The sequence below is a fragment of the Pteronotus mesoamericanus genome, unplaced genomic scaffold (genome assembly GCF_021234165.1).
Source record: "Pteronotus mesoamericanus isolate MK-2021 breed Mesoamerican mustached bat unplaced genomic scaffold, CSHL_Meso_final contig_20, whole genome shotgun sequence".
NCBI classification, from domain to species: Eukaryota; Metazoa; Chordata; class Mammalia; order Chiroptera; family Mormoopidae; genus Pteronotus; species Pteronotus mesoamericanus.
In genome coordinates this window covers 60,391,164-60,415,230 of record NW_026555085.1, presented here as the reverse complement: position 1 = coordinate 60,415,230, position 24,067 = coordinate 60,391,164, and the positions used below count along the sequence as shown (strand labels likewise).

At 41.0% G+C, this 24,067-nt stretch overlaps 1 protein-coding gene across 1 annotated transcript in view; it reads left to right on the top strand.

The window, feature by feature from the left end:
- The window catches only part of PREP (prolyl endopeptidase), a 106,065-nt gene that overhangs the window by 70,985 nt on the left and 11,013 nt on the right, over positions 1-24,067 (top strand). Inside the window, exons 11-12 of the mRNA XM_054569774.1 lie at positions 19,686-19,822; positions 22,326-22,420. Of these exons, the coding sequence (XP_054425749.1) occupies positions 19,686-19,822; positions 22,326-22,420 (232 nt within the window). The remainder of the gene's footprint in view (positions 1-19,685; positions 19,823-22,325; positions 22,421-24,067) is intronic.

The following is a 24,067-nucleotide window of genomic DNA, read 5'->3' as shown; positions in this document are numbered from 1 at the left end:
TCAGTCCACACTGCAGTGTGGGAGGCCCTGCTGACGGGCCCAGAACGAAATATTCACAGCAGAGGTGGAAGCTGCCCTGGATGCTTTCAAAGCTCCTCCTTCCCCACCAAGACAGCTGAATGATTTTTTTTTTTTTTTTTTTACCACCCTTCATTCAGAGACTGGTTCTGCCTTTTGTGGCAGTGTAAGTTCACAATTTCACAGTAAACTCAAGAAGAAAGGAATTGTGCCCTCAGTATCCTGTGCAACAGGATTGACCTTGGCAGTTATCTTCTGCAGATGGAATAGTGTTTGAGCTGTGACTGAATGTGACATGACAAAGAAATGTAATGTAGAAAAAATGCAGCTTTATGGTTTCTCAGTATCTCATTTTTGTTCATCCAGCTGAGAGATTGGCTTTTCTCCTCCCAAAATGAAATAAAACTTAAAGATATGAAAAAGAACAGTGAGCCGATTATACTGTGAGTAAACTCCATTAACAGCAGTTTTCCACATTTCATAAAAGACAGTTTTTTAGAAGGAAGAGCCAATTTAATGAAGCAAAGACAAACTTAAATCAATATAGTACAAAAATAATACCTTTGAAACATCAAGATCTTCCCAAAGGTGGTTTGCTGTGTAGATGAACAGAAGTGTTAAAATTAGATGATTCTTTGGGTTTACAAAGATGCCTCAGGGTAGGAGGAGTGGAGATTTTTTTCCTTAATGTAGAATTTTCTAACCTTGGTGATAACTAATTTGTCATTGCTAGCATACAGGCTTTTCCATTCAGAGAACATGTTCTCAGAACATTGATTAGTGTTTTGATACTCATTAACTCTGTGCTGAGCACATGGCACCTAGTTTTTAAATATTGACTCATCCACATCCTTGGTGACCTGTTGGACTAGTGACAATGTTTTCTATAACACTGTGTTCTCAGAAATCTTCAAGACATGTTAGTGAAGAGTGAATGGGGGAAGATTTTCAAAAAGAACTTTTTGAAGGACACTATGCTTACAGTTAGAAGGCTGCTTTAAATTTAATCAGTTCCTGAATCAACTCTTGTCTAGACTTTAGCAGAAGTATGATGTGAGTATAGGGGACTATTTTGAGCATTAAACACAAGATGAACCTTGAAGTGTTATCTCTGACATTATGAGGAAGCTAGGTAAGGTAGTGTCCAGCTGGCTCTTCAGATGTTTCATTCTGTGCTAGAGTACTCTTGCCTGGGATAGCCAACTCTAAACCACCCTCCTGTACATACCTGCAAAGGATATGGACACGGGCCATCCTTGAGGGGCCTGATCTTTGGAATGAAAGTATGGCATGAATGAGCCTTTCAGGAGATGTGCAGGTCCCTAATTTCATATCTGCCTCTCATGCTTTTTCTTCAGTATACTTTTTTTTTTTTTTGCCAATATGGTTTTGGGCTCTGGACAAGGTCATATGCCTTCCAATTACATTGGGGTTCATCTATCTGAGCTCTCTCATTTTACAGATGAGGAAATTAAAACTCAATCAATGTGTCTTAACAAAGGCCACACTGTTAATAATTGAGCCAAAACAATGTAGAACTCCAGATCTGTGCTAATCATGCATATTTTGTTACCAGGATAAGTTATGTGCACTCTTTACAACTCAGTTGGTTTTTTGGTATGGGGTTTTTTAACCTCTAAAATAAACAAATGAGACTAAAAGGCCTCTAAACCCTTAAGATTCCTTACATCTAAAAGTATGTGTTGGAGATCTAAGATGGCGGAGGAGTAAGTGAAACCTACACTAACCTCTTCCCAGAACCAATCTGGAATTACAACTAAATTGTAGAGAAATCATCCTGAATAAGCAACTGAACACTAGCTAGAGAAAAACCTTATAACCAAAGACAGACAGAAGAAACCACTTCACCACAACCAGACTGGTAGGGAGTGCAGAGGAGACGCAAGAGGGCTGGCTGGGCCACCACAGGTGGTAACTAAAGTACCAAAGGAGTATTTCAGTGGTGGGGTGTTCCCCCTGAGAAGTGCGGGGTCTAAACATCAAGCTGGGCTCCCCACCCTATACCACCAGAGCCTGAAATGAACCCAGATAACATCCAGCTGTGAAAAGCTGCAGGGTTTCTGTCTGATAGGGAGAGACCATTGGAGCTGCAGAGAGCCTCTTTAAGGGCCAAAGCACAAAATTTCATTTGCCACTGCTTACCGTGGGCTTTGGCAGAGGGAGGGCAGAGTGGACTAGAGGCACTTGAGGAGAGCCTGGGGTTGGTGGCTCTGGGGAGAGAACTGGAGGAACAGCTGCCAGGATCCCTGAGTCATTCCCCATCCTGCAGAAGCCATCTTTTTCAGGCAGAGCACTCCTCTCCAAGTGGCATCAGCCTGAGGGGAAGCAATAGCCCCTCCCACAGATATTACTCTGCTTCACCCTATGGTGCTTAAGCTGTGCTGCTGATTACAGCTTGAAGCTATATCATTGATTAGTTTAACAACTAAGGGGGAAAATAAAGAAGCGTCCAAAATGGGAAGACAAAGAAACAGACCCCAAATGAAAGAACAAGAGAGCTCTCCAGAAGAAGAACTAGATGAAATGGAGGCAAGCAATTTAACAGAGAGTTTACAGTAATGATTATAAGAGTGAAAAAAAGATATAGAAACCATAAAAAAGGACCAGTCAGAAATAAACAATGCAATATCTGGAATAAAAGATACACTGGAAGGAATAAACAGTAGGTTAGATGAAGCAGATGATCGTATCAGTGATTTGTGAGACAAGGTAGAAAAAAACACCCAGGCAGAGCAGCAAAAAGATAAAAAGAATTTTTTTTTAAATGAGGAGAACATAAGAACATCTTGGACAACATGAAGTGGAACAACATCCGCATAATGGGAATACCAGAAGAAGAACGAGCAAGGGATTAAGAACTATTTGAAGAAATAATAACCAAAAACTACCTTACTTTGGTAAAGGAAAAAGACACACAAGTCCAGGAAGCTCAGAGGGTCCCAAACAAGTTGGACCTAAAAAGAGGCCTACACAAAGACATGTCCATAATTAAAATGACAAAGCTTAAAGACAGGGAAAGAATCCTAAAAGCCGCAAGAGAAAAGCAGGTAGTTACCTATAAGACAACACCAATTACACTGTCATCTGATTGCTCAACAGAAACATTTCAGGCCAGAAGGGAGTGGCGTGAAATGTTCAAGGTGATGAAAAGCAATGACCTACAACCAAGGCCACAATAACCAGCAAGGCTATCATTTAAAATTGAAGGATAAATAAGGAGCTTCCCAGACAAGAAAAAACTAAAGGAGTTTGTTAACACCAAATTAGTACTATAACAAATCAAATGTTAAAAAGCATGCTTTAAGAAGAAAAAGGGAAAAAAAAAAAAGCAGAGGGAAACAATTTAACAATAAAATGACACTATATACATACCTATCAATAATTACTTTAAGTGTAAATGGCTTAAATGTTGCAAGCAAAAGATATAAGATAGCTAAATGGATAAGAAAACAAGACCCATATATATATATGCTGCCTCCAAGAGAGCCATCTCAGATCAAAAGATACAGACTAAAAGTAAAGATATTTCTTTACTGAAAAAGATATTTCATGCAAGTGGAAAAGGGAAAAAAAAAAAAAAGCTGAAGTAGCAGTACTTATATCCAATGAAGTAGACTTTAAAACCAAGGCTATATATAGTAAGAGACAAAGAAGGACACTACATAATGTTAAAGGGAACAACCCAGCAAGAGGATATAACCCTAGTAAACATTTACGCACATAATATAGGAGCACCTAAATATGTAAAGCAGATCTCGATAACATAAAGGGAGAGATCAACAGAAATACAGTCATAGTGAGGGATTTTTACACCCCATTGACTGCAATGGATAGATCTTCCAGGCAGAAAATCAACAAGGAGACAGCGGCCTTAAACTGCACACTAGATCAAATGGATTTAATTGATATCTTCAGAACATTTCACCCCAAAGCAGCATAATATACATGCTTTTCAGGTGCACATGGAACATTTTCTAGGATAGATCACATGTTGGGACACAAAACAAGTCTCAATAAATTGAAGAAGATTGAAGTCATATCAAGCATAGTCTCTGACCACAATGCTATTAAACTAGAAATCAATGACAAGAAGAACACTGCAAAACACACAAAGATATGGAAATTTACTGACATGTTATTTAACAATGAATGGGTCAGAAACAAGATCAGGAAGAAATAAAAAGTAAAAAAAAACTTGAAACAAATTAAAATGAGGACACAACAACCCAAAATCTGTGGGATACTGGGAAAGCGACCCTAAGAGTGAAATTCATAGCATTACAGGCCTACCTCAAAAAAACAAGAAAAAGCTCAAATAAACAACCTAACTTCCTACTGAAAGGATCTTGAAAAGCAACAACAAACAGGGCTCAAAGTGAGTAGAAGAAAGGGAATAATAAAAATCAGAGCAGAAATAAATGAAATACAGTCTTTAAAAAATGATCTAAAAGGTCAATGAAGCCAAAAACTGGTTCTTTGAAAAGATAAACAAGAATGACAAATGTTTAACCAGACTCATCAAAAAAAAAAAAAAAGAGAGAGAAAGGACCCAAATAAATAAAATCAGAAAAGAAGGAAAAATAAAAACTGACACCAAAGAAATTCTAAGGATTATAAGGAAATATTATGAACAACTCTATGCCAACAAACTGAACAACCTGGACGAAATGGATAAATTCCTAGAAACATACAATCTTCCAAAAATAAATCAATAAGAATCAGAATACGAATAAATGGACTGCACCTAGTGAGATTGAAGCAGTAATCAAAAAACTCCCAACAAAGGCCTTGAACCAGATGGCTTCACAGGTGAATTTTTCCAAACATTCCAAGAGCTAACATCTCTCCTTCTCAAACTATTCCTTAACATTAAAAAGGAGGGAAGGCCCCCAAACTCATTTTACGAAGCCAGCATTATCACAATTCCAAAACCAGATGAAGATGCTACAAAGAAAGAAAATATAAGCCATTCATCAGGGATCAATATCCCTGATGTTCATAGGGATCAGGATATTGATCCCTGATGAACATAGATGTTAAAGTCCTCAGCAAAATAGTACAACCAAATACAATAATGCATCAAAAATCATACACCATGATCAAGTGGAATTTATTTGGGGAATTCAAGGTTGATACAACATTCAGAAATCAATAAATGAGATTTACCACATGAATAAAATGAAGGATAAAAACTACATGATCATATCAGTAGATGAAGAAAAAGCATTTGATAAAATCCAGCACCCATTTATGATAAAATGCTCAGCAAAGTGGAATTAGAGGGAACACACCTAAACATAATAAAGGCCTTATATGACAAATCCACTGCCATCATCATACTCAGTCGGCAAAAACTACAAGCATTCATTCCCCTTAAGATAGGGAACAAGACAACAATGTCTGCTTTCACCTCTTTTATTCATCATAGTACTGGAAGTCCTAGCCACAGCTTTTAGACAAGAAGAGCTAAAAGGCATCCAAATTGGAAAGGCAGAAGTAAAACTCATTTTTTGTGGATGACATGATACTGTACATAGAGAACCCCAAAGATTCCACCAAGAAACTACTAGAACTGATAAATGAATTTAGCAAAGTAGCACAATACAAAATTAATATCCAGAAATCAGTTGCATTTTTATATGCCAATAATGAACTAACAGAGAAATTAAGGAAACAATCCTATTCACTATTGCTTCAAAAAAGAATAAAATACCTAGGAATGTTTATATCCTAATCAAGGATATAAAAGCTCTGTACCCAGAAAATTATAAGACAGTGAAAAAAGAAAGTTGAAGAAGGCACAATAAGTGGAAGCACATACTGTGTTAACGGATAGGAAGAATTAACATCATTAAAATGACCATACTACCCAAAGTGATCTGTAGATACGTGCAATTCCTATCAAGATTCTAATGAGATATTTCACAAAACTAGAATATTTCAAAAATTTATATGGAACCCCAAAAGGCCCCACATAGCAACAGCAACCCTGAGAAAGAAGAGCAAAGTTGGAGGAATCATGCTAACTAATATCAAAATGTACTATAAGGCTATAGTAATCAAAACAGCATGGTAGTGGCATGAAAACAGACACATAGATCAATGGGACAGAATAGAGAGCCCAGAAATAAACCCACACCATTATAGTCAATTAATTTTTGACAGAGGAGGCAAGCACATACAGTGGGCTAAAAATAACTTATTCAATAAATGGTGTTGGGAAGATTGGACAGATATCTACAGAAAAATGAAGCTAGACCACCTTGTTACACCAAACACAAGAATAAATTCAAAATAGGTCAGACTTAAATGTTAGGCCCAAAACCATAAAAATTCTAGAAAAAAACAGAGGTAGCAAAATCTTGAACATTGCTGTTAGAAATTTTTTTATCGGATATATCTTCCTACACAAGGGAAACAAAAGAAAATTAATAAAGAAATGGGACTTCACCAAACTACAAAGTTTTTGTACAGCAGAGGAAATTGTCAACAAAATAAAAAGACAACCCACAGAATGGGAGAACATGTCACCAATACATCTGATAAGGGGTTAATGTCCAAAATGTATAAAGTACTTACAAAACTCAACACCAAAAAAAACAAACAACCCAGTTTAAAAAATGGGCAAAGGACACTTTTTAGAAGAACAGATACTTCTCCAAAGAGGACCTACAGGTGGCCAATAGATATAGGAAAAGATGCTCGACATCACTAATCATCAGAGAAATGCAAGTTAAAACCACAAGGAGATACAACCTCACATCTGTTAGAATGCTATCATCAATAAATCAACAAACAAGTGCTGGTGAGGATGTGGAAAAAGGGAAATCATCATGCACTGTTGGTGGGAATGCAGATTGGTTCAGCCACTGGAAAGCAGTATGGAGATATGTCAAAAAATTAAAAATGGATCTGCCTTTCTACCCAGCTATCCCACTTGTGGACATATACCCGAAGGAACCCAAAGCACTAATTCGAAAAAACATAAGCACCCCATGTTCATGGCAGCGTATATAATCGCCAAGATATGGAAGCAGTCCAAGAGTCCATTAGTACATGAGTGGATAAAACAGCTATACGACATTTATACAAGGGAATATTACTCAGCCATTAAAAAAAGGAAAAAAATTTTACTCTTTGTGACTGCATGGATAGATCTGGAGAATATTATGCTAATTGAAACAAGTCAGTCAGAGAAAGACAAATACCATATCATTTCACTCATGTGTGGAATCTAATGAACAAAGTGAACTAACAAGGAAAATGGGAACAGACTCGTAGATGGGGAAGAGATGACAGCAAGTGGGGTAGGGAGGTAAAGGGGTGGAGGGGTTGAGCAAAAAGGAAAAAGGAGGCTGGACACAGACAACTGCGGTGATTGCTGAAGGGAGGGCGGTATAGGGGGCTCAACAGTAATGGGGAAAAATACAATAAAGATTAAATTAAAAAAATAAAAATACCATGTGTTTCTACATCATGTATCTGGTGACTACCTGTAGGCTCTTATGGAACCTATTAAATAATAAAAATGCCCTCTGTGTGAAAGGGAGACCATAGGGACCCATAAATTTATTTTTTAATGATATATAAATATTATGATTTTAGTGTTCACTTCTAGTCTCCTTATTGCATGTTAATGGAAATTCAAATTAGACAAATAAAGAAGGAAGAGGAGTTCTTGGATTTGACAAAGTGTGTTCCTTGGTGATCTTGACAGGAGCCCTTTCAATGAGCAGTGAAGGCAGAGGGTGGATGAACAGGGAATATTGAGAAAGACGGGAGAAGGTGTACCTGGCGTTCGTAATATAGAGTTCCTCTGGGTGGGTGGGATTGAGGGATTGGGAGATTAGCTTTGCTTTCAAACATTGTATTGCATTATTTGTCTAGCTACAACAATTTTAGATTAATGCTATAACCCCAAAAGCTTATATTTGAAACCTTTTAACAACATTTTAAGTGAAGAATCATCTCTGGTAGGTTAACTAACATCTCTGACCTTTAACCACTGTGGCTTATATCTTTCTCTCTCCAGATTACTTTTCAGATTTGTTGTTTTCAGTCTGCAGAATAACTTGTACAACTGTGTTAAGAAGACATAGCTATCCAAAAAATCAAACTTTAATTTCATAAAACATTTTACAAATGGAGCCTTTCATAGCTTTTGTAGCACTAAATCCAGGATCAGGGGGCAGGTCTGAGAGGAAAAGGAAATGCAGAACTATGTATATAGACAGACTTTGGGGAAATTGAATTGCGTGGGGCATATGAGGTTAGTGGCAGGTATTATTTAGATGGGAAAAACCAGGTTATTTTTGCGTGTTGATGGGTTGGTTCTAGTAGGAAGGGATCTACCGTAGAAGCCAAGGGCCTTTTGAAGGTGAGGGGACCCCAAGCCCTATTGGAGGGACTGACCTTCATAGGAGGGACGTTTCCTCCATTCTAGGAGGGAAGAGAGAGAATGTGGGTGCGAGATGACCAGGGAGGGGTTTCAGACTTGCAACTCCACATACTAACTTCTTACTTTCCCTCATGAGATTCCCTGGGCCCTGAATTCTTTCTCTTTTGACCTATTTTTTCTTGTAACAATTTTTGAGTTTCAAAAAGTAGTTTTTAGCTAGGGTCAGGGGACTTGGTTGGAGTGTCATCCTGTACACCAAAAGGTTGTAGGCCTGATCCCCCATTAGGACACATACCTAGGTTGCAGGTTCAATTCCAGGTCAGGGCATGTACGAGAGGCAAACTGTCAATGTTCCTCTCTCACGTTGATGTTTCTCTCTCTGCCTGTCTCTTCTTCCTCTCTCTCTAAAATCTATACACATATCCTTCAGTAAGAATTTTTTTAAGTAGTTTTGAAATTTTGAAATATATACATTTTTGTTGTATACTCAGAGTAGGAGTGGGAAGATGCTCAGATATTGAGCATTAGAATTTTTTGTTTCTTACAAGTGGCTTTCTTCCTGGTTGCTCTTTTCTGTATTGTTCAGGATAGGCTAGGCCATTGCACTTAACAAGCACCTCCAAAACCATGGGCTTAAAGTCAGAAAAGTATACAAAAAGTGTACATCATTTTCCCGTGTGCTGTTGGTCGGACATTAGATGACGCTCCCTCTAGGCCCAGCCTGAGGAGCCTCCCCACCCAAGCTTTGCCTGCCCTTGTGGCACAGAAGCCATTTTCTATCCCATGGTGGCCCACAGTCCTTTTGTCTAGAAAAATCACATCCCACCCCCAGTCACGTATCATTGGCCAACGCCATGTCCTGAGGACGAGTCGGCTCCAGAGGGGAAAGCTGGCGTCCTCCTGTGCTGGAAGAAGAGAGAACAGTACCCGTGGCACTCACCTCGTTGACACCAGCAGGGCCCCCCACAGTGGGCCTTGTGGGAGTTGTCTTATCCCTGGCCCTGTCTTTTAACCACAGTACATAAAATTCAGTCAATGAAATCCATTCCATTATTACTAATAGCTTTCATTTTTCCAAGTATTTTCTTTAAAAATACAAGCAGCTCCAGAAAACCTATTCAGTAGTCAGTCACCTTTGTTCCTCCAAGGATCTTACTATTTTTTTCTGGCAGACTCAAAATTATAAGCGAGTTTATGAACACACTGTATTTTAAGTAATGCTTATTTTCCTTTTTACTAAATATAGAACTGCCAGTCAAGCTTCTGCTTGGCCTGAATTGATGTTAACTGCAGGCTAATCTGTGCAGCCTTGTCTTACAGTCCCGCTTCCCGTTGGCCTTTTTGGGGTTCTGCCCATAGCTTTTAGGCACATCCTTTGTGGGCACAATTGGTCCAGGAAGTCTCAGATGTGCAGGGGTCTGTGTGAGGGGGCAGGACGGTGCCGGGGGCAGGGAGGCAACACGGGGCTGGCAGGGGTCGGGGAGCTTGCTGGCCGCTAGGGCTCTGGCCATGTCTTCATGCTCCATTTTTCCACCCACTTACTCCTTCCCACCTGCCTTTGTGTTGTACCACTTCAGGACGCCTTCCTCTTTCTCCCACCCTTCAGGAGTAGAGCCCGTCTGGGAGAGCTGGCATCCTCCTTGACTACCACTCTCCACGGCTCAGGGCTTGCCCCACGCTGCAGGGCCAATAACAGGGCTGGCTTGTGGTAGAGAGGAAACGGGCCCCTCCTGCTAGTGTGCCTTATAGGAAAACGTCAAGTGTGATCTAGCCAGACTCTCCTTGGGGTGACCTTGGTGAAGTAGAGCCTCATAGAAACATATTATCCCCACAGGAGTGAGAGTTTGTGCTGATACCAGTTTGGGAGGATGATTTACATTCTCCTGGATACATTAGCAGGCAGGCTTTCTGGCTGGGGTCAGTATTAGCAGGCAGGGCAGCCAGTTCTGAGATCAGTGGTCAGAAGGAAGTGACTATTCGCTATTGTTTCATAGGATAAAGTGGCTTCTTAATAAATCGCATATCCCTTGTGATTGCATTAGTCTGCTAGTTTGACCAGCTTTGAGTGATGCCCACAGACTCCACAGTCGGGCCCCTGCCCTATTCCCTCATCCACTCACCTGCACTCAGACCAGCCTCCTTGCTTTGCTTGCAAGTGGGCATGCACTCCCCACACCCCCACACTGCCCTCCCTTCCTCTGCCTGTAACATTCACCCCGACTCCTTCACTTCCTCTGATCTCTGCACTGATCAGAACCCCTTCCCCCTCCATCCGTGTAGACAGCGGTCCTTCCCACCCAGCCCTCCTGCAGCCAGCTTTGCTGTCTCCCCATTGCACTTTTCACTAGCTGCCATTATCTTTTCATTTGTTTACGTGTTCTTTAGAAAGTGGTTTTGCCCACTGCTGTGTCCCCAGAGCACAGAATAGATACATACAAGTACTTGAGTGAGCTAGGCCGTGATATATGATACATTCTGATATTATCTAGTGATTGCCAGAAACCTATAAAGAGGGAACATTTCCTTTCTGCAGAAGTTCTGTGCTAGACCATCTGCCTCCCCTGTCCCATGGTAATTGTTCCTGCCCATTCTAAACTAACAAACACTGTCAGAAAATGAATGTCTACTACCATTTGTACTTCTGTGGGATTTTTTTGCATGACTTGGTCTTTAGGAGTATTTTGGGCCATAGTCTATGACCAAAGCAGGAAATAATATTGCCCCTCCCTCTTACAGCATCAAAGTAAGAATTTTTTTATATTTTCCTAGCATACATTTATTGCATTGTTGCCTGCTTACAAACATTTGAGAACCTTTTGGACAAGTTGACCTATAAAAAAAGTAATTCTACTAACATGTAAATTTGATTAACACAACTCTCATGTTTTATGTGATCATTACTTTGGACTTTTTTTATTACTTTTTTAAGACTTTGGAAGCTTAATTTTCTCCCTTTGGCTTTTAGCTTTTCTAACATTTTTCCAAAGAAAAATTTCATACATTTAATTTTCCTTTCCTTCCTCATTTTTCAGTGTTTTTATTGATCTATACACATGGTTCTAGTCGTCTTCATTGTTTGTGTTTCTCTCAATGTCTTCCCAAACTACTGGTCTGAGTGAGGTTCTGGAGTCCCTGTGCCTCAGTGGGTGCTTAAGACAATGATAGTTACATTGACTAATAACTTAAATAAAATGGAATTTTCAAGTGAGAATATTACATTAATAAATATGTGCAGTTATTTCCCAAACATTGATTAAGCTTCTACCCTGCGATCTGGCAGTGCTGGGAGCATAAGGAAGGATAACGTTTACTCGGGGAAATGGAATCAAACCTGTGTGGCCATCTGGTGGCAGGAAAGCTGTGTGGAAGTGGATCCCGAGTTCTGTGGGAACCCAGAGGGGCAGGAGCATCTGGGACCGCGCCTGGCACCGTGGCTACGGGGAAAGGAACTTCAGGCAGATGGGAGAAGGGCGCTGGAGGGAGGAGAGCTTGTACCAAAGCACCACGGCTGGAACTCGGGGGCAGGAAATGAGCCTGGAAAAGGGAACAGGTGCAAACCCTGAGGGTCCGGTATGCACCCCAGTGGGGTGAGATTTTATCCCCCCTAGTGTGTGGAGCTTGAAAGGGCCTGCGCCAAATGCACTGACGTCTACCAGGTGCTCAGAGAATTAGGGTCGGGTCAGGGAGAATCATGAAGGCTGGCAGGGTGGTGGTTGATGAACCAGTGGGCCTGGCGTGAAAACCCCAATGGGGTGGAGAGCCTTAAGGAAGCACCAACATTTAGGTGGAGTTGGGGAGAGGGGCTTGCATCATGGAAGGCAGAGGAGAACTTTCAAGGAGGATGGCATGGTGTTATAGAGAAGTCACGGGGGACACAATGTGCAGTGTCAGGATTGGCCCGGAGCGTTTGAGAAGAGCCAGCAGAAGTCAGGTGGCAATGGACTGAAGAGGCGGTGAGGGGAGCCAGTGGGCCCAGCTACCTCTAACTAGTCGGGGGTCTCCTTACAGCCCTGGGCCTTGTGTGTCTGTTCCTAGGTAGTAGAGATATTACATGAAATTCACTAAGTGAAAGGGTTTGTCCTCAGTGCTGGCTTTGCAGCCAGCTTTTCTGCACCCAGATCCAGATTCTTCACAATCGTCAAACATTCCCCATCCACCCGCCTGAATGCCGTCTATTGTCAGAACAGCAGGACGTTCTTTTCTAATCTTCCATGAACATGATCCGGCTATTCGTCTCAAGCTTTCATTTTTCTTAGATTTTAATTTTTTTACTACTTTAATGTTACCTTGATTACTGGTGATAATTAAAAAGCATGTGTGTGATTAAAAATCTATTATTTCCTCATTTTAAGATGAATAGACGAGATCTTTCTATCATTGTAGTGGTGGGGGTAAACAAGATGGGGAGTGTATTTCGTAGCCACCAAAAACGAATGAAACTATACAGCGTCACTGATGAGATTTGTGCTACTCTTATTCTACTGCACAAATATAAAACATTTCACAGCGCCCAGTTTGCTTTATAAATCATGGAAGAATTTGTGCTTGTACCTTCGCAGCAGAATTTCTGAACTTTGTAATCTGCCTTCACTTTTCTCCCCTTCCTCTTTTCCACCCCATAGTGACTTGCCCCCGCCCCCAGCCTTTGTGCTGCTCCTCTGAGACTAGTTCTCTTTCCTCTGACTGACCACTTCTCTTCACCTGCCTTCGCCAGCATGTGTCCTTTCTAGTGAGCATAGTGAAATGCACTGTGGTGCTCATGAGCTGACTGTTTTTTACGTGACTCGTCTTCTATGATGGGTTTCATTCTTGCCTCTTACTCGCCTGAGGGCTTCATTTTGGTGATTTGTGTTTGTGATGTGAGACTCTAGGCAGAAGTAGATCGGAGTGTATTAACAGCATTAGATGTGTCCAACCGAAGCTGGCCGAAATGTCTTTGTGCCAGAGAATTTTACTTTCAACTTCACCTTTTTACTGTCCTGATTATTCGGTTTTCTGCGATGAAACTTTGTCTACATTTGCGTCTCGCAATGTTTTGCTGTATCTCGGTTTATCCTTGTATTGTACAAATGGCAAATGGCAACTGAACAGCTGTGCCAGCTTCCTAGTTCCTGGGCTTTTGTCGTTGCTGTGCTTAGTGCAGGGCCGTGCTCTGCTTTGTGTCCTTCCGTTCGGACCCCACCGCCATGAGCTGCTTGATTGCACACACTGCTTTCTCCTCCTAACATCTGTCTCTTCAGTTTCCCCTTCGAAGGAGCGCATAACTGCTGGCTGCCAATTTTTAAAGCTGCGCAGTTTTTTTCTTTCCATTACTGAATATTCTGACCAGAATTTGTCTTTTCAACATTGTGGTTATTGATTTTATTTTTCTAATGCAATAAAATAAATAAACAGTCTGCTGTAGCTTTGAGTTAATGAGGATTTGGAATGGATTTCAAGTATTCCTGTCTGGTGTTATGATACAGGTATATGGACTCAGGCACTAAATTACATAGCTAAACAGTTGAAGAGCCATAGAGCCCTCTGCTGTGGCATGGCTAGAATAGATTAACAGCTGCGCATAGGGAAAATGTCAGCTGTCAAATATTTTTCATTAATAATAAGTTGGAAATTTGTAACCTTATCCATGCTTATGTAGCCTGCTAAGTCCCTCAACCAGAGTTAATTTATATTTTATTACTCTTCAGCTTGCACTCATTTTGATGCCAAACTCTAGGTTGCTCTATTTGTATGGATTTTTTAAAATGAACTGCCATCTAAAATACTCTTAGGCTGTTTGATTGAGCATAGGGTCCAGTTTGAGCATTTATTCATGCATTTATCGAGCTTTTGTTTTCAGTTGCTTACTGTCTTGGTTCCATTCAAGGTACAGAAGTAAATAGACGCACAGTGCCAGCAGGGAGAAGCCTGAGGGCACAGCCCTGCCGTGGAGAGCTCCAGAGGGGCCCCAGGATGGGGGGCCGGGGGTTTGCTGATCCCTCAGTCATGTTGACTAAGTGCATGGAGTCTGGAGTTAGATGAACCAGGTTCAAATCCTGACTCCATCACTTAGGAGATCTGCGACTTGGACTAATTACTTCTCTGGGTCAGAGGGACCCCCTCTAAGAAATGGGGGTTGTTCATAGTGAAGACCTCATATATGGATTAAAATGAGGGAATATATAAAGCCCTTAGAATAGTGCTTGTTAGATGGTAAGAACTACTCTTTTAAACAAATCAAGTAAAACAAATAACAAATTTTGACCAAAATAAGGACTAAGGAAACCTCTATTGTGAAAGATATAGAAACTAACCGGCAGATTTTTTAAATGTATGGAAATTTTAGTTGATAGTTAGCTTATATAGGAATTTATTATCACTAGGTTCTTTCCCAGAGCCTTGGCTAACTTTTGTTTTCTATAGTTTCAGTTATTTTTACATTTTCAGGGAAGGGGGAACTTTCCAACAATTAGAGGGGCTCCAAAGTGAAATGAGGGCCGTTTGTGCTGCTGTACCATTCTCAGTACGACACATGGTCACCCAGAGGTCGAACCTGCCTGAGGTGTAGCTCCGGGGTTGACTGCATTGGGTAGGAGTAGAGGAAGTCAAACGAGGGAAAGCTTAAAGCCAGTTAATTGTTTTTTCCTTTTTGGTCATGCTTCAGTCTATAAAGGCGTGCAACACTGGGAGCAGAGGGTCGTGGGGGTACGAAATGGCAATGTCGTTGGGGAGGACAGTTGAGGTTGAAAAGGATTCACAGAAGTTGGAGGCAGAGAGCAGAGAGTTTTCATTGCTGGTCTAAATGTGGAATTGGTGTGGTAGAGAATGGGGAGATACTGCGTGTTTTCAATGGGGGAGAGTGGCTTAGATTAAAAGGAAGATCTCAGGAGAGTAATCTGACGACAGGTGCCCAGATCGGAAGCAAGAGGCCTGTTAGATGGCAAGGCTGCCATGAAGGCAGGCGGGGCGAAGAGGGTGTGTGAGAGGCATCCAAGATGACATTGAGCCTCAGGAACTGGGGCAAGCTGGCTTAGGTATTTGGATATCAGAAAGATAGTGTTTCATGTGCCATTCTAACTCATTGATTCATTCAGCAAGTGTTTACTGAATGCAAACAGTGCAGAGCTCATAACCCCCGATGATGATGTATCCTGTTGTTTTCATGAAGAGCAAAACATATGTGCATTTCACATGCAGTTTAAATCTCACTAAAATTGTAGTGAGCCTTATCACAGGGCAATTTATACATTCTGCAAACACACCCTTAGGTACAGTGCCTGTTAAAACAGTGCTGCCCTCCCTGGTCTTCTACATGTAGTAGGTCCTTCACTTTAGTGAAAATGACTGATTAAGTGTTTGCATTGACCACAGAGAAATCAGAACAGTAAAACTGAAGATAGCTTTTATATTCTCCTCTCAAGTCATATTTATTCACCATAGGCCCTGAATGTCTTTCTACCTTAAAACACCTGACTACCTCTAAAATAAACTCATCAAAGCACCCATAGATCCAGATGTGCCTCCATCGCTGTCCTTTTTCCTTGTGTCCAGAACCTTCCACTTTCTGGCTCCACGGTTTGAGACTGGGAATAGGTTTATTATTCAAAAGAACAGGCGGCCAAGCCTTAGAGAGCTGATGCGTTTCTGTGGGCTATCAGTATAGCACTTAGCACATTGTTGGTGCTCAAGAGATGTACCAAACATTAAAATAGATTTTTAATAGACTGACTTTGCTGTTATTGAGGTGCCCCATGGGAATTTTTAAATCTCCAGTGTTACAGAAATCTCCAGCCATCCTTTGAAAAGTAAACCAAAACGGAAAGGAAATTCCCCTTTATATTTTCTGCCTAAAGGTGATTCTTAAACTCCTCCCCACTCCTCCAGAACTAAATGCCTGGAAAATAGATGGGATTGTAACTTTCTAGTGCCAGACTAGTAGTTTTAACCTAAGTACAATACAGAAATCTGCAGCGCCTGCTCGAAGTCCTAGGAAGTTCTCCATATACAACTTGTTTTATAAGAAGAGGGGAGCACAGAGGTGGCCTTCCACTCAGCTCTTCGGGGGGAAGGAATGTCTGGTTCCTGGCTTGTGTTGACCGCAGGATTTCTGAGCAGCTCTGCTCCTTGTCAGATGTATTTGCCATACTCAGAGCAGGCCACACAAGTGGCCTCCGTCAACTCTGATAAAAAGGGAAGCTCAACACCCTTTTATGAACATTCTCCTTTGAACCTGTCAGGCTCTAAAATTAGGCAGGAGTTGCTATCACCAGACATTCTCCTCTCCGAAGGGCGTGCCCTTTGCAGTTTACCTTCGTGCACTGAGCGTGTCCCCGTCACTGGTGATAATGCGAGTGCTAGCATTTGCCTCAGATAGCACCAAATCTGAACTAGACCAAGTGTGAGAATGAAGTCTTCTCAGGAGCCCAAATGGTTGCACATTTTTGAGTGTCTTAACAAGATTGACTTTGTTACTAAATGTATTCCTCTCAGGAAAAGGAATCATTTTGGTAGAGACAGCCGATCTTTCATAACCGGTGTCATTCTCTTAAGGAATAGTAGTATTCCCTTGATTCGTTACGTTTACTTGCGCCTCTGTTGTCTTTAGAGCAGATGTTTTTATTTCATCTATTTGAAACCACGTTCAGATGTTAAGACAGTGGACACCTATTCTGTGACTTCTGTCTTATGCCCCAACACCCTTCCAGAGTAAAACCACGTTCTATCTGGTGATGTCTCTGGAAAGTCACGCTTGGTAATAAAAATGGGTCATTTCTGACAGTTTAGACTATGTACTGTACGCAATGTAAACCTTTTCTCTCTTTTCCTTAATTAAATAATAATACAGGAGAAATTTGAGTGTGTGTGTATGCCAAGGAAAGGAAGAGAATACAGAAAGTTGTGGTAATTGGAAGAGTGAGGTAGTTGTGGAGTCGGTAAGAAATAGAATCAAGGCACATGATCCTGCTTTGTCTGACAGTGAGTGAAGTTGGCAGAAAGAAGGTTTTTTAAGAACTCCTAGTGGGCGGCCAGATATAAAGAGTAAGGGATGCAAATGGGTGGTGTTGAGAATGGGAACAAATGGAAAACACTGGAAAGAACTACTCTGGAATTGATTTAGGAACAAAAAAAGGTACCAGGAAGACATTTTACAAAGATATAGGGAGGAAAAAAAAAAAAACCCCAAGGAAAAACATAAGGATTTCATCTCAGGGGGCAGGGGAGACGTAAGGCATAAGTTCAAAGCCCATGAGTTCAAGCGTTACCCATTTGTCAGGAAGTGAGTTAGCATTTCCTGAGTGCCCAGCAGCCAGAGGAGAAGGAATCCAGTGGGCTAGGTTAGAATTCAGAGATTTTTGGGCTTTAGTTAACACTTAAAGGGCTAAGGGTTCCAAGTTGGGCAAGACAGCTCAGGGGAAGCTGACAGCCTCGCAGGGTGTAAGGGACTGAATGTCATAGTAAGAGTTAAAAAAGAAGAAGAAGAAGAAGAAGGTAGATGCCCCAGGAATAAGGAAGGAGGTGGTGAAAGAACAAGTAGGCGCCACAGCGGGAATGTCAGAGGTCCTTGCAGAGGAGTTTGAAGTTCTAAGGGTAGAGGTAAAGCTAAGGGGATGGGTGTTTGTAGTGCCCCTTGGCTTACTTCTGTAGACTTTAAGTCCTGTGAAGGAAGGAACTCTCCAAGTCTTGTTTATCTTTAGTCACCAGTGTTTAGTGTAGCCCCTGGCATGTGTGAACTCAGCAAATATTTGAATGAGTAGGATGGAAGCAGAGGTCTTAACATGGAGGCATTTAAGCCTATGGGAGGTCAGGATGCTGCAGAAGTCATCAATTTCATTGATAAAGTCACTGAAGAAAATCATGATGCTGTGGTTAGAGTAGTCCAAATTCTCCACGAGTCTGAGTTGAAGGCCCTGGATTTTAAGTTCATTACTCCCAGCCAATCACTTGAAGTGTGTTCCTCTTACTCGGCATTTACTTCTTCCACCCACATAGTTACACTTTATTAGAGGCTGCTAATTGCCACTAAATCAACTTTAAATAAAACTGTTCTCCTCTGGTGATTTTGAATTCTGTGGAGTATTCTCCATGATTCCTAAACTGTCAAATTTATCCATTCTTCAGTATTTCTCTCCAAGCCAGAAACAAATGCTTTTTATACTATTGTTCTTGGCAGGCTTCAACAAACTGCCAAACTTGCACACACATATTGTGGCCCTGTTGTGTCTTTCTCCAAATCTGCATCGCCTCTCCCCTTGCCACTGCGCCCCCCGCCTCCAAGTTTATTTCCAAGCACTTTGTAGCATCTTTCTACAATAAAACTGCTACCTTAAAAGCCTTGGATAAAATATGGCTGCAAGTCACACTAAGTGTAAAGGCTTATGTCCTTGACTATAATATATTAGGTCAGCAACACATTTCTGAGCAGTCTCCAGATGTCAGCTGAGGGAAAGAAACTGTATTTGGTCAAAGAGAAAGCTATCTACAGATTTTCTGTCCAAAAGAAGCCATTATTAGCTTTTGGAGGCTTATCGGTTAGTCTATGGCTTATCGTTTGAAAGCATTTAATGTTCTCTTTCTTATCCTCATTCTCTTACTACTTTTATCCATAAAATAATATAGAAATGTTGACTGAACTTGCCTGAGGTTGCTCAGATTCAGGAAGGTTTTATGAGCCTTAATTAAAAATACTGGAGAAATGTCTTTGACCTGGAATAATAGGATTTTTACATTGTTTCTCCTCTATTCTCTAAGCTAATATATGTTTTATCATTGCTAACATTAATTTAACAGTTGAACAGAGAAAAATGAAGGCAAGTCGAGTGTCTTAACATTTAGAGAGGAAGTTTAATATGAAATTTGTTTCTTAGAAGTCTCCCTTATTAAATTGTTTGGCAGGATGGCCAGACGTGACTTTTTCCAGTGCTGGGAGCGAAAAAACAAACATGTGTTCTGTGTGCCTCTGTGAGGGTCACATTTTAGGGATGAAGAACTGAGGCTGAGGGGGATAAACAGTATGCCCAAGGGGAGCTAGCTAGACAGCTGTGGAATAAGAATTCAGAATCAAGTTTCCCTGTGTTCAGACTCGTACACTTTTCACCGCTTCACACTCGCTCCATAGAAGTTGAAAGATGCCCCACCATCAGATACCCACAGTGGTCCCGGATGTCCACTGCGCCGCTCTACATCTTGAAGACAGCGTTACTACCTGTGCATGCTTCCTGTGTAACAGCAGGAGAGGGTTGACTCACTACCCTGCTCTCTTTTGTTCTAGATTTTCTACCCTAGCAAGGATGGTACAAAGATTCCAATGTTTATCGTACACAAAAAGGGCATAAAATTGGACGGCTCTCATCCTGCTTTCTTATATGGCTACGGTGGCTTCAACATATCCATCACACCCAACTACAGGTAAACATGGGACACTCTTGGCACTTCAGCAAATAGTTGTTCCCCTCCATACAGTGGAAAGGAACCAGAGCATAGTCTATTAAATCATGTTTTTCTAATGTATTTAATCTTACAGTTCTTGCTTGTCGTTTTCACAAGAAGGCAGAATTAATGAGTTACTACATGCATTTTTGGTCAGGAATTTCAGGATCGTTACAAGCTAATCTTGTGTCTTCAGTGGAATAGGTTGTTTGGGACCTAGATGCCAAAGCTATAGCCAGCTGTCAGGCTGCAGAAGGTTGGTATCAGTTGATTTTTGAACAAAGGAAGCTCTTGCCTTCAGTGTTTGGCATTTGCTACCACCTCTGCCCTCAGTATTCTCTTCAGAAGGAATGATTTTTTTTCAGCTTATGATTATATTTTTTCAGCAGCACAAGTCTTAAAATAGACTGTCTTAACATTGAGCCATAAATATATTTTCTTTGTATGCTGTTACTTCATTTTAAACTGTTCTACACTGTTTCTGTGATTATTTCCCAATAACTTGTGTTTTCAGGGAGAAAAATCTATATATTTGCTATTGTTTATATAAATATCCCTTGCCAGCTATTTGCAAAATTGATTTTAAAATCCCATTCATAGTATAAAATGGAATTTGCTTTGAGCGTTTTTAATAAAAGCAAGGAGTTTCCTACCAACAAGATCAGTTTTTAGCCAACTTTTAAGTAGTGCCTCCCATGGAATCTTGTTCATAGATTCATCTTTCTTATTTGGGAAGAAATTTATGGACTGGCAACTATGAAAACATAAATTCAGAGTAGATTCCACTAGCCGTCCCAAATTTAAATATAAGGAAAATGTTACTTTGTTTCAAGTGCTTGCTATCAGTAGAGCATTCTGCTAATTACTTAGGATTTAATGAAGTAAGAAACATTGTCCCTGCCCTAACGTGGTTTATAGCTAAATTATGAACTGTCTTGAACATCTAGCTAAAGAGCTTGATTTTGTCTTTTTGTTAATGAGGAGCTGATGAAGGTGTAAAGTCATAATGTAGAACAGTATTTTCAGAAGATTTTTGAGGCATCATGATATGAGTGTACCAGTGGGTGCCCTTCATTCACTGTACAATGACATTGCCATTCTGCATTCTAGAATGCTTCCTCTATTCCAAGCACCATCCTAGGCAAAGCCTGAGCCCACAGACGAACTTCCCATCTCTTACCAGAATTTCCCAGGTGATGAGATTCACTGTTTCATGAACATCCATGTCTATGTAGTAAAACCAGAAGCCACATTTTATTCTCTGTGACTATTAGTTTAAGAATGCAAGGCAGTAGTTCACATCACTTGTCTAACAGATCTATAGTTCACATCACTTGTCTTCATTTGTGCAACAATTTCTTCAGCCTGCTCTGCTGGGAATTGGAAGATGAGTAAGGAAGGGCCCCTTACCACTTTCATCCCAGAACCCAGTGGGTATGCTGATAGTTTCAGTCGAGGCCATCCGAGGTGCATGAACAGTGTTGAAGAAAAGACCAAGCAGTTGAAAACCCATTTGGCCAATCTCATCGCCTGCCCCAGCTCTCCTTTTCTCTTCATCCTCGAGATCCAGGAAAGTAGCACCCACACCATCTAGAGCCTCCCAGGTTGCAGAAGCCCATGGTTTCCCCAGTTACTAAGAGAAAGAATGATAAAATTCTCAGAAATAGTTCTCAAAGACAATTTAAACTTAAATAACAGCAGCCAGAAAAGTAAATGTCACTCAGCATTTTTAGGATCAGAGTAGAAAGAGGAGGAGAAAAACGTAAAATCCAAATTTTCCAAAGGACTTAACTCTTCTCCCTAGATGCTTTGTGCTGTAGTTTCTTGTTTGTTCTTACAAAACACCCTCCAGCTATGAGCTCTCCATTCTTATTTCCTGGTCTGTGTCCTTCACCTCCTCTCCCTCTCTCTCACCATATGTTCTCTAGTTTAACATCTGAGTTTCTAGAAAACTGATTAAAATCCGTGTTTCAGAAGGAGCTCCCATTTTCCATTTTGAGCAACATGGAGAGAGATCATGAAAAACAAAAAACATGGTAGCAGAGCAGAGGCCATTTTTGGGTGTTCCTGCGAGCCCAGCACCATGCACACCAGGCCAGTGGCACGTGGCTGGCAGTGTTTTCTTTGCCAAGATAGCTGTTAAAAGACAGACACAGTAGGAAGTGAGGGCCTGTTTTTTCCCTCTGTTTGCATTATGAATTTGGTATTCCCACTTCATACAGTGAACTACTTACCAATATAGCAAAAGGAGGTATGCGGAATGCTTATGAAATGTGTGAGCGTTGCAGTTAATCATTAATGAGAAGTTATGTATTTTTTATTTTAATCAAGTAATATAAAAATATTGAGCTCCAATTTAGATGGTATTACACATGGAGTGTCTTTTGGGGATACTTTTTTTTTTTTTTTGAGATGCAGAGAAATAGCATGGTCTTTACTAGGCGGTTTACTAGGAAGGTTAACTGTTTTCACTGTTTCTCAGCGTGTCCCGGCTGATCTTTGTGAGACATATGGGCGGTGTCCTCGCAGTGGCCAACATAAGAGGAGGTGGTGAATACGGAGAGACGTGGCATAAAGGTGAGGTGTCTTCTCTACAGAAATACAAGTATGGCATAGTCAAAGCTCTGTTTGAATGAGCTGAGGGGATTAGGAACAGAAAAAGCATTTTGCCGAACCAGTGAAAAATGAGGATATTTTCAAACACATGGCAGGCTCCACTCCCCATTTAAAAACAACTTCATCTTTGTTTTCACTTTTTTATTGGATTATTGGGGTGACACTGGTTAGTAAAATTATACAGGTTTCAGGTGCACAATTCCACAACACATCCTCTGTACATTGTATCGTGTGTTCACCACCCAAGTCACGTCTCCTCCCATCACCATTTATCCCCCATACCCTCTTCTACACATTTTATTTTCCTTTGTATTCTGTTTAATGAAATACCTATTTGTCAGAAGTATTCACTATAGACCATAATCCGAATTATTTGTTTTGTTGGCGATGCATCGAGTAGATTTTTATCTGTCACTGTCATAAGCGAGTCTCGGCGGCACTTTGTGGTATTTGTTCTGTCTCCCGTTAGCCTAGCTTTTACTGTTGGGTGTTATTTGACTATCTCAGAACAGGTCATTTTCTTTTCAAAGAAAAAAACAACCTAAAATAGAGCTTTTCCGTTCTCAGTGTGGGCCTCCTTTTGCTTGTTTTCTCTAATTTCTCCAACACTACTGAGAAACAGTGTCCTCCTGGCATTGCTGCTGTGACCGTCACGTGCAGGTTTTAGACACCGAACTATGTCATTGTCCTTTTCTGGCTTGAGTGATTCCATCTCTCTCCTCTGGCCTCCTGAACCATGCATTCTAGTTGACTGGGGCTATTGCTCCTGTACTCAGCTCCACTTCCGGATTGTCACAACTTTGTTAAAGAATAATAATTTTTATTTTTAAAGTCCTACCTCTTCCTCTTCTTTGTATATGGGGCACACCCCCTCTCCCTGGCTTTTGTGTATCTGGAATTCATAGACTCACCCATAGCAAGAAGAAGATGGTTTCCGCTTGCTTATTCCTGTGTCCCTTGGAGGGGATTATGGCACCTTCGCGCCCACCAGCTCCGTGCCCCTTCCCTTCGCATCATCAGCCAGCACTTGTAAGAAAGCCTTCTGGGACAAAGGTAGCCACTCGAGCTTGGGGTTGGTCAGCAGCACCACAGAAGGAACATCAGAGACTATCCTTCACCCACTTGTTCTTCTCTACCTTCCCAAGCCTAGGCCAGTAGCTCTGGTTTTCTGCATCAAATCAAATCAGCAGAGATGATGGTAGATCTGTGAAGAGATTTTGCATAAGTACCTGTTAGGTGTCAAGATGTAGGAAAGGCCCAGGCCTGACTGCTGGCCTTCCAGCGTGCATCCCAAGGGCTGACAGCAGGCAACAGGCTATGTGAGCATCTTAGCAGGAGCTCCTAATTGACATGTGGGCTCCGCACCTGCCTGCCATCTGAGGTCGACCTCTGCCCAATTATCCCCAAAGGCTTTATCAGCTGTCAGTATGTTTGAAACACCATAGAATTCATTATATAATTTTAACTCTGACCTGCTATTAGAATTTAGTTGCACTAAAAACATACAATAAAATTGTGATATTAAGAGATGTCTGATAAAAAGAGAATAAACAGAATAGAATCTCTATGTACCATACACTTGATTTCCATACCACTTCCACATGCTAA